Source organism: Xyrauchen texanus, chromosome 6 (genome assembly GCF_025860055.1).
Source record: "Xyrauchen texanus isolate HMW12.3.18 chromosome 6, RBS_HiC_50CHRs, whole genome shotgun sequence".
NCBI classification, from domain to species: Eukaryota; Metazoa; Chordata; class Actinopteri; order Cypriniformes; family Catostomidae; genus Xyrauchen; species Xyrauchen texanus.
In genome coordinates, this window is record NC_068281.1 from 46,078,827 (window position 1) to 46,090,391 (window position 11,565).

Sequence of the window (11,565 nt, forward strand, 5' to 3'; positions counted from 1 at the left end):
ATACCTCCAGAGTTGTGGCAAAATGGCTTAAGGACAACAAAGTCAAGGTATTGGAGTGGCCATCACAAAATCCTGACCTCTATCTGATAGAACATTTGTGGGCAGAACTGAAAAATGTTGTGCGGCAAGGAGGCCTACAAACCTGATTCAGATACACCAGTTCTGTCTGGAGGAATGATACAAAATTCCAGCAACTTATTGTGAGAAGCTTGTGAAAGACTACCCAAAATGTTTGAACCAAGTTAAATAATATAAAGACAATGCTACCAAAATGTATGTAAACTTGTGACCCACTGGGAATGTGATGAAAGAAATAAAACACTCGCTCTACTATTATTCTGACATTTCACATTCTTAAATTAGTGACCCTGACTGACCTAAGACAGGGAACGTTTTCTATGATTATGTCAGGAGTTGTTAAAAACTGAGTTTAAATATATTTGGCTAAAGTGTATGTAAAATTCTGTCTTCAACTGTATATCAATTTACAAAATATATATATATATATATATATATATATATATATATATATATATATATATATATATATATATATATATATATACACACACAGTATGTGAAAACAAAAGAAAAACTTTTCTAAACGTTTTTTTCAAACCAACCACTTATAAATCAAAATATTTTTGATTTCCAACTTGAATGACAAAATATTGGGTTCTCCTTTAGACTATTTTTCCTTATGTATTTAGGCTACTGTATATGGTATTTGCCCATAAGGACTTTTATTTGACTTAGAACCGTTGCGTTGTTGTGACGTCATAAGGCTGCGACTCATCATTCTTCTGTTTGCAGGTTTGTTTTTGAGCGCTTCCGCATTTTAGGCGACTAAAAAGATTCAAAACTGATTTAAAGCTTTGCATAGGCGTCATAACACAATGCAATGTCACTGAAAGCATTCTGCGTTGGTTTATGAAGTGCAGTTTTCATAAATGTGTTTTGTGTTTGTGTGAAACGCAATTACAGATTTTGCTTTGTTTTTACTTTCCGTCAATAGATGTTGAGATTACTTGAATTAATGTGTTCAGAGTGTCGGTTTAGCAGAGATCTGGTTACATACAGTTACATGAACACATTTTCTCTTTATATTTTATGTATGTTGTGTATCCGACTGCTGGAGGTTCATGTGAGTTTTGAGGCCGTTTTAACATCATCGCTTTATTAATGTCACTGTCGTATTTTTGTGGTAGATATTCATACGTACAGTGTTATGAAAGATATATGACATCAACGAAGAAATACAAATAAAAACGAGTGTATTTTAACCTTCTTCTAACAACTTTAATATTTAAAAGATTGTGCGCATTTTATGCACATAGATGAAAGATGTTACAAACAGAAGCTCTTTTGAAGAGTCAGTTATAACACTCAAGTACAGCTCCTAACTATCTGAATGAGGAAAGACCAAAATTATGCTTTCATTCCGGAGCCCTGGCTTCAACATTTTTTATATATATATTTTCCACCAGATGGAGCAATGTTTCTCATGTTTAGCCTATGGAGCAAATGCATGCTTTTTTCCTATTTTCTGTTTGTTGTATTATAGAGCACTGCAGGCCAATTTAATAAATGATGCAGCTAAAATTGTGTGGGTGTGTTGGTATGGATGTCAGTGTGTGTTTTGTATGTGTATTGAGAAATTTGTGTGTGTAAAAAAACAACAACAATGGCATTATGTAAACAAACTGACATTTAAAGGGTTAAAATCCTGAAAATGAATGAATGAATATTTGGTAGTTATGATCAGGACTGATGCTGGTTTAAAAAAAATGTACTCATTGAAAGTGGAAAATAATATTAATAAATAATATTATGGCAGTTTTTTTTACGCTGATATTTTTGTCCTCTAAGTACATGGGTTAATTGGCCGATAGTTTTTAAAATTGATTTGTAGAATTAAAAGAATGTTTAAAAAATTCCATACCATGATGGGCACAGACATTGAGGCAACATGAGTCCAAAATTTGGGGTGGCTGTGGCTCAGGTGGTAGAGTGGGTCGGCCACTAATCGCAGGGTTGGTGGTTCGATTCCCTGCCCACACTTGCCAAAGTGTCCTTGGGCAAGACACTGAACCCCAAGTTGCTCCCAATGGCAGGTTGCTCCTAGCACCTTGCATGGCAGCTCTGGCAGGGGCGTCGGACTGGGGGGGTAAAGGGTACCGAGTACCCAGGGCCCGAGGCAGGGGGGCCCCTTAGAAGTCAGTTTTCTATACATACATATTTGGTACGGGGGCCCAGCAAGATGGTTTGTACCCAGGGCCCAAAATTTGGTGCTACGCCCCTGAGCTCTGCCATCATTGGTGTACAAATGTGTGTGTGAATGGGGGAATGAGTCGCAGTGTAAAGCACTTTGAATACCAGTAAGGTTAAAAAGCCGCTATATAATTGCAGACCATTTACCATTTATTAACTCACAGCTATAATACCAAAATCCCAATAATAATTTTTTTTTTTATACGATTTGGTGTATAACACAGGACTTTTAACTCTAAACAAGCCTGGAATACACTTATTTTGAAATGAGGCAGACCGGTTTCATTACAATCCTCTGTGTTTAAGTATTTATCAAATAAAAACTTTTTATAGTCAGTTTTATTACTGACCGGGACAATGGGGCCAGTGCCCAGGGGCCCTTGACTACCAGGGGGCCTTTGACTGCCAGGGGGTTTAAGGGCTATGTGATCTAGTTTGGTGATCCACCCCCCCCCCCCCCACCCCCACACTCAACAACTTTTGGGTGGAGGGGGGCCTTTGTAGATAATTGGCCCCTGGGCCTTTGGAAGTCATAATCCGTCCCTGACTGTCGGCATAGATTTTTGCAGATTACCGATTAATCTGTAAAATATATGTATTGGTCTTCCTCTGGTATTATAAATTGTGCTTCTTTAGCTCAGATCATGCTAAAAGATTGCTAGTGTCACAGTGCGTGAGATACAGGACCCAAAAGCAGAGGTAAACTGTTCAATTTTTTAATAACACAACAGTTTTCTTTTCAAGCAAGCCCAGGCACCGAACTCCTCTCCCGAGAGTGAAGCCCAGACGAATCACCCAAGACGCGGGCAGATACAGAAGAATCCTCCTCCACATGTACTGGGAACCATCTGGTGAGTATATACACAAACAATATATACACAAACGCACTCCAACTACACAAGAGATAAACGTTAGACATGACAGCGAACAGTAACAATGATCCGACATCGGACATGACACACAAGGGGGTTAAAATTAGGATCAAACAAGGGTCATGTGTCGCTCGCAGTTGAAGGTTGCAATGGTCAGCGTTCCCATGGAAACAATACTGCATGTCGTGTATTGTTGCGGTCAACGCATGTAACTAATAACTAAGGCAGTGTAAAATGCTGATAACCGAATATTGGGCATTTAAAACAAAAATAATCTATTTATATAATGATAAAAATGTCTTTGTCTTTCGTTACTGTGAAGGGCACAGACATTGAACTACAAGAGTCTAAAATGAATAAAATCCCAATAATATCCAGAAAAATTTGGTGCATAACACGAGACTTTGAACTAAGGGTGGCAATTTGCTCAAAATGTTAAATCATGATAATAATTTTCATCATGTTAACGATATATATTACTATATAGTTCATTAAAAGAAAAAAATGGTTTATAAAAAAAAAAAACATATTGTAAAGCCTATTTTATAACAATCTAGTCATTTTATTAAGAACTTTATAAATGAAACGACTTTCTCTTATATAATTATATCATTATTTGGAACTCAACAAACATAGAGTAAAAAAGAAAACCTAAATTTGGTTTTAAATCAACCTTACCATATTGCTAAATTTCTTTTTATGCCACATTTCAGTCTGATTTTGACCAATATTATTATTTTTCTTAAACTTATAAACTTTCCTTAAATAACTTGACATCTTCTGAAAGCAATGCATGAAAGGGAATAATTAATAGGTAATAATATATATATAGAGAGAGAGAGAGAGTACTGTGCAAATGTCTTAGGCACATAAGATGTTTCACAAAAGCATTTGTCTTCAGATGGTTATTTATATCTTCAGCTTTCGTTTGTCAATAGGAAATATAAATGTTAGACTCTCAAACATTCTAAAGAATAGAATAGAAGAACTGGGAGCCCTATAACAGATTTCATGGCCCCCACAAAGCCACCAACTGAACATCGGGTCAGTCTGAGATTACATAAAGAGACAGAAGCAATTGAGACAGCCTAAATAGACAGAAGAACTATGGCGAATTCTCCAAGAAGCTTGAACATCCTATCTGCCAACAACCAAGAAAAACTGTATCCAGGTGTACCTAGGAGAATTGGTGCTGTTTTAAAGGCAAAGGTGGTCACACCAAATATTAATTTAATTTAGATTTTAATGTGTTTTATGAATAGAATGAGGTGAGCATTTCTTGTCACGCGGTGCTTTTGCATTACCACAATACAAACGATAATCCAAAATGTCTACCAGTTTAGAATGTATTATCGCCCACCTCTGCTTTGAATTATAAAAAAGCTTGAAATACACTAGGGACTCTTATTTGAAAAAGATGGAGACTTGTCTGTGTTACAATGCTGCATATAAAAATACATTAAAGATTATTATTAAAGAAAAACACTATCGGCATAGATTTTTTCTGATAAACGATAGTTCCAAAAAGCAATTATCGGCACCGATTAATCAGTATAACCGATATATCTGTCTGCCTCTAGTGTAGTGTGTGCTTGGTTTTAGGGGTAAGGACCAATGATGTGGGGGTTAGATTTCGGCACAACAAATATTATGACAATATGTTGACGACAAATGGCAAAAGAATTTAATGTTACTTCCTGTATTTTCCTCATTTTTTTCTTCTTTATTAGTGATTGATTATTTCTTAAACGTACGATAATGAGGCAGCTGTCAAAGCATGTTTTCAAATGTAAAGATACAAAATACACTAGTAAATGTGACTATAAATACAGAAATGTAAAAAGTAAAGCAGAAAGACTTAAAGGTGTTAATACAGAAAACATTTAATATCTGACATTTATTTTGAATGTTGGCAGGTCTGGTCATCACTACCACACAGTGGTTGTGAATCCCAAATCAATTCAGCAATAAATGCTCTGAATATTCCTGTCATCTTTGAATTGAAGAAGGGTTTCCAGAAGAATAGGTCAAACTTCAAGTGTGTCAGCAATTTCTGACATACTGCAAAGATGGATTTTATTAAAGAGGAGCAAGAGGACATGGGTTATCCAGAACCACACAGAGTGAAAAATGAAGATACCGAGGAACAAATAGGTTTGTGTCCATTCTTATTTACTTATTAATAACTGATGTATGGTTTGAGTATCTCAGAAACATCTGGTCTTAAGTCTTAAGCAGCATCTTAAAATAACGACCCCTCAATTTTAATAAATTAATTGCTTCATTCCTGCCCAAAAAAACAATTTTCACTTACTACATTAGCTTTGACTTTTCATGTTATCATTTAGTTCTCTTCAAGTATCTGTCTACTCTAGGATCTGAGTGAGCCAGAGTTGTACACGCTACACAAAACATTAAAGGTTGACGGAGAAGTCAAGGGATGCCTGTTTTCTAGTTTGATGCGCTTTACAACTGCTCATCATCAATAACTGTATATAGCAGTGTCTTCAGCACCACTGAGCAAAGATATTAGGGGAAGCCCAGCCTGCAGCCAGACAGATGTACTCTGAGGGCACACCCTTTGTTGAAGTCCAGTGGGTAGCAGTGCTCTTGTTCCAATAGGCCTTAAACCCCATGTGATACTTCACGCCCTGCAGATCATAGGCGAGTGCAATGGCATTGACAACAATGAGAAAAACCTTTGCTTGGAAACTGCCAAACATTTTTTAATGGCCTCCAAAGCAGACAAAGAGCTGATTTGTAAGCCTAAATTGACTTGTACGATCAGCGTACTTTGCATAACACCCTCACAGGACATAGAATGTGTATTCTCTGCCCATTGTCCGATTCAAGTGGAGGAGGAGATAAAGCTTTAAAAGGTGACCACCTGAGCTCTGAAGGGAGTGGACAAAACCTTGGTTACAGTGGATATAAAAAGTCTACACACCCCTGTTAAAATGCCAGACTTTTGTGATGTAAAAGAATGAGACAAAGATAAATCATGTCAGAACTTTTTCCACTTTTAATGTGACCTATAATGTGAACAATTCAATTGAAAAACAAACTGAAATCTTCGTGGGGGAAAAATTTTAATTAAAAACCTTACAATAACCTGGTTGCATAAGTGTGCACACCCTCTTATATCTGGGGATGTGGCTGTGTTCAGAATTAACCAATCACATTCAAACTCATGTTAAATAGAAGTCATTATACACCTGCCATCATTTAAAGTGACTGATTAATCATAAATAAAGTTCAGCTGTTCTAGTAGGATTTTCTTAGTTGCATCTCAGAGCAAAAGCCATGGTCTGCAGAGAGCTTCCATAGCATCAGAGGGATCTCATTGTTGAAAGATATCAGTCAGGAGAAGGGTACAAAAGAATTTCCAAAGCATTAGATATACCATGGAACACAGTGAAGACAGTCATCATCAAGTGGAGAAAATATGGCACAACAGAGACATTACCAAGAACTGGACATCCCTCCAAAATTGATGAAAGGCGAGAAGAAAACTGGTCAGGGAGGCTTCCAAGAGGCCTACAGCAACATTAAAGGAACTGCAGGATTTTCTGGCAAGTACTGGCTGTGTTCTACGTGTGACAACAATCTCCCGTATTCTTCATATGAATTGCCTATGGGGTAGGGTGGCAAGACGGAAGCCTTTTCTTACAAAGAAAAACATCCAAGCCCGGCTGAAGTTTGTAAAAACAAACAAGTCAAGTCTCCCAAAAGCACGTAGGAAAATGTATTATGGTCTGATGAAAGCAAGGTTGAACCTTTTCGCCATAATTCCAAAATGTTTGGTGCAAAAACAACACTGCACATCACCCAAAGAACACCATACCCACAGTGAAGCATGGTGGTGGCAGCATCATGCTTTGGGGCTGTTTTTCTTTAGCTGGAACCGGGGCCTTAGTCAGGGTAGAGAGAATTATGAACAGTTACAAATACCAGGCAATTTTGGCACAAAACCTTCAGGCGTCTGTTAGAAAGATGAAGAGGAAGTTCACCTTTCAGCACCACAATGACCCAAAGCACACATCCAAATCCACAAAAGCATAGCTTCACCAGATGAAGATTAACGTTTTGGAATGGCCCAGTCAGAGCCCAGACCTGAATCCAATTGAACATCTGTGGGGTGATCTGAAGAGGGCTGTGCACAGGAGATGTCCTCACAATCTGACAGATTTGGAGCGCTTTTGCAAAGAAGAGTGTGCAAATATTGCCACGTCAAGATGTGCCATGCTAGTAGACTCCTAGCATGGCACATCTAGGAGTAATAAAATCAAAAGGTGCTTCAAGAAAGTTTAAGTGTGTGCACACTTATGCAACCAGGTTATTGTGAGTTTTTTTTATTTTTCCCCCTCAAATATTTCAGTTTGTTTTTCAATTGAATTGTTAACGTTATAGGTCATATTAAAGGTGGAAAAAGTTCTAACATGATTTATCTTTGTCTCATTCTTTTACATCACAAGAACCTGGCATTTTAACAGGGGTGTGTAGACTTTTTATATCCACTGTACATAATCTTCTCTTGGCTTAAGAATGGCTTTTGACAAACCGAGTCTGAATTCCAAGCAAGAATTTTTACCAACAGGGCTTGAAGATTCCAGACACGTTTGACCAAAGCCAAAGCAAGTAACTGCATGGTCTTCAAAGAGGGCATGGGCAAGCTTACAGCATCAAGTGGCTCAAACGGAAAACCCGTTAGTTTATTTAGCACACGCTGAATGTCCCAGATGGGGATGTTCAGGGGTCTCACCCGTCTCACTCTCCGCAATAATTTAATGACCAAAGTGTGTTTACCCACAGATAAATCACCAAATCATGACACAAACTTTGAGCATGGATGGAGTAGTTTCATGCATTCAACAAGCGCCACTTATAAGAAACAGGGCTTGTGCACATCAGACAGGGATATTTCGCTCACAAGTTGGTAAACATTTGCGAAACAACATCTTGAAAGAGACGTCATTAAGTAAACAGCTCTTTTATGTGCTTTACACTCAATAAAACATATGCAACACTCCTAGGATGAGTTCCTGTAGCGTCAGCTACTGACGCAGTGTCAAAGTACCCAATTTGAAAGCGCACTTCGCATTTCTGTGGAAAAAATTAAATGAACAATATGCATTCATTATATTCTCAATACATTAATGACTTAATTGTAACTGCAAGATTTGGTGAGGCATTCAGAGGGAATGATTCAGTGTTTAATCAACCTCTGCCATTTAAACTGGTGTTTACTATAATTTTCTGTTATTTTCACATTTGTTGCTCTTTAACTTTAAAAAAATCTATTTCATGTGTTTGTTTTAGACCTGATGAAAGTGAAAAAGGAAAATGAAGAACTGAATGAAGTGGAGGAGAAGCATCAGCATCAGAAATCTCCTAATGTCACACCTGGAGATAAATCATTTAGTTGCTCACAGACTGAACAGAATTCCTCACAACAAACAAAGGATCATATAAGAATTAACAACGCTAAGAACGTTTACACATGCCCTCAATGTGGAGAGAACTTCACTCGTAAAACATTTTTTACGAGTCACGCAAGGATTCACGCTAAAGATAAGCCTATCGCATGCCTCCAGTGTGGAATGAGATTCAAATTTGAAGTACACCTTAAAACTCACATGAGAATTCACAGTGGAGAGAGGCCTTTCATATGCCCTCACTGCGGAAAGGGTTTCTTTTTTTTTAAATTTCTTGAAAATCATATGCTCTGTGAGCACCCTGGAGCAAAGTCCTTAAACTGTGAGGAGTGTGCTAAAAATTCTACCGTGCCATCAAACGAAAAGCCCCATTTGTGTTCCATATGCGGAAAAAGTTTTTTTTGCTTGCACCGTTTTAAAGAGCACCAGGAAATCCATAGTGGGAAAACTCACGTGTGCCCTGAGTGTGGCGATGCCTTTGCAAAAGCTGGCAACTTGAAGATGCACCAAAAAATCCATAATCCAGAAAAAACGTACACGTGCTCACACTGTGGAAAGAGTTTCACTCATTCAGTAGCCCTGAAAATACATGAGAAAGAGCATACTGAAGAGAAGCCTTCAAGTGTGAAGAGTTACACCCTATCGACTCATTTCAAAAAGCATTCTGGAAAAAAGTCACAGTGAGCAAAGGTCATCTTCAGGTCAAATGTTTTATCTTAGTTTCTTCAAAGAGATGCTGTTCTAAAACATGATGAGTAATAATAGTAATACAAATGTACTTATAAAAATGTCTTTTATCTGACAATTTTATAAGTTGTTATAAACAGCATTGTAAGTATTTGTCATGTATAGCTTCCAGGGTTTTCACGATCATGGAAAATCGTATTATTTTTTTTATATTTATAAATGTGTGATTTACAGGCCTGCAAAGGAAGTACAGCAAATTATTAGTCATGTTCATTTCTGCATTGAGCTGCATTCAGATCGCATGCTGTTTTTTGTTTTTTGGAGACTTTTGTGCTCAAATACATACAGTATGTGTTTAATGTTTTCTCAGCTTTGATCGTTTCAGGGGTCTGAGTGCAGTTATTAGGATTATTGACCCATATTTGTGCCCCAGTGTCAATAATAGTAACCCCACCAGTGGCCCCCCCTAAATAAAACATCAATGCATAATGAATGCATATTTTTTTAGCTTGATATATGTTTAATATTTCCTACCTTTGGTGAACGACACTATTTTAGCATTTATGGATTTGGCAGACACAAAATACTTTTTGAAAGTTGGCATGTGGTGTGCCATGCCATACTCCATCTAACGCTTTTTAAACAGCATTTTCACATTTTTGTATAATTATTATGTATGCAGCTTTTATGTCTCATAGTTATTGAGATCAGTAGCGGTTCTAGCTTGTTTGGCGCCATGGGCGAAACCCGCTTCAACACGCCCCCAAAGTTGTTGGGGTATGTGATTCTAAATGAGAACGCCCCCAAAGTTGTTGACTGATGGTGCCGCCCTGCCCATGTCGCCCATGTCTAAATCCGCCACTGATTGAGATGCAACATGGAATACTATTTGTATTTTTTTATATAATTTGTTAGACTGCAGGACAATTTAAAATCAATATATTTAATATATAAAGATAAAAATGGCGACATTTACAAGACCTGTACACGTCCCTTGTACTGCAAACTGCATTCATTTTACTTAATCATTTAATCTCGGTTGTTGTTCTAAAGAACATGCCAACATGGCTTAAAGTTTGTGGGCAAATCCCAAATGTTATGGTTTGTATTAACTCACCATAAAACGCTTGTCATTTTCATCATTGTTACTCAACTTTGGTTGGTAAATCTTAGATTGTCTTCAAAAAATAGCATTGTGTTAGCAAATATTAAAGTGGCATATGTTGTTTTTAATGTACAGAGGACATTTAAAGTAATGCCGTTGCCCCCTACAAGCACATACCTTGGGGTCTTGTTTGCTGATGTCGTGCTTTGTGAACACAAAGTGCTTCTCAGGCTCATTGAATTTTTATTCATTGGCAAGCTTGTTTGGTCCTGACAGGATACCGTACACAGGAAATGATAACGTGCAGAGGAAAGATCCACTTATACTGTTTCTATGGAGATGAGCGACGGGCATATGAAAACTATGTAAACTTCACACAAAACAAACTTAAGTGTTAAACTCGAGAGTTTAACCGGACTGCCTCGAAATGCTGCATGAAAGTCACAAAATTATGACAGAAATATACTGGATTATTGTATTCTATGAATTGATGTAGCCCAAGGCTGTCTATATATAATAAAAATGAATCTTGATCAACCTTATTTTTGTTGCTAATATGCAGTTTATTCATTTTAAGGTAATTAAATGTATTTTAGAATTATTCTCATATGTTAATATGTAGAGTTTATTGTACACTCCACATATAGCTCTAATAAGAATGAGTATCATCAACTTTATGTTTGAAAAATTGGGCCTGGGTTTCATAAAAACAACACAGTGTGAATGAAAATGGTCTGAGACCCTGTAACGGGTAAAGTGGATCAAAAAGAGGTCTGGGTCCACTTTCAAAGACTCAGACAGTGTGAATGCAATGAGAACTGGGTCCTTTTTCACTTGGTCCCTAAAAGAGGTTTGAGTTTGGTTCTTTTAAAGAGTACAGAGGTAAAGACAGTTTCAAGTTGAATATTCAACCATATTCATGCTGTCAAACCTCAATAGCTTTCAAGCCAATTGAGCCACAGACTCGATTGGCAAATAAACGTCATGATGAAAAATTGTGCACAATGTTGCACAGGTCTTATTTTCAGGAGTCTGACATTAATTTGCGTTCCAAAGCTAATAAACGTGAGCAGCATTTCGTATACTTAGTTGAATTAGTTGTGGAGCGTAAACAAAGTACAAAATTTTTAAATTTGAATTTCATTAGCTCCTTGGTCATGTGACCTACTGGCGTCAACCAAGGTTCAAAATGTCC

At 37.3% G+C, this 11,565-nt stretch overlaps 1 protein-coding gene across 1 annotated transcript; it reads left to right on the forward strand.

Moving 5' to 3' along the window:
- The first annotated feature begins 778 nt into the window (after positions 1–778).
- On the forward strand, positions 779–10,903 carry LOC127644568 (zinc finger protein 502-like). Its single transcript, XM_052127795.1, has 4 exons — positions 779–813; positions 3,016–3,122; positions 5,060–5,297; positions 8,463–10,903. The coding sequence occupies exons 3-4, from the start codon at positions 5,213–5,215 to the stop codon at positions 9,260–9,262; spliced, it is 885 nt and encodes a 294-aa protein (XP_051983755.1). The 5' UTR covers positions 779–813; positions 3,016–3,122; positions 5,060–5,212; the 3' UTR covers positions 9,263–10,903.
- Positions 10,904–11,565: the final 662 nt, after the last annotated feature.

Bases quoted from the DNA above. Each gene is read 5' to 3' on its own strand.
- LOC127644568 (XM_052127795.1), top strand. From the start codon at position 5,213: ATGGATTTTATTAAAGAGGAGCAAGAGGACATGGGTTATCCAGAACCA. The intron at 5,298-8,462 runs GTTTGTGTCCAT...TGTTTGTTTTAG, and splicing joins AGATACCGAGGAACAAATAG to ACCTGATGAAAGTGAAAAAG.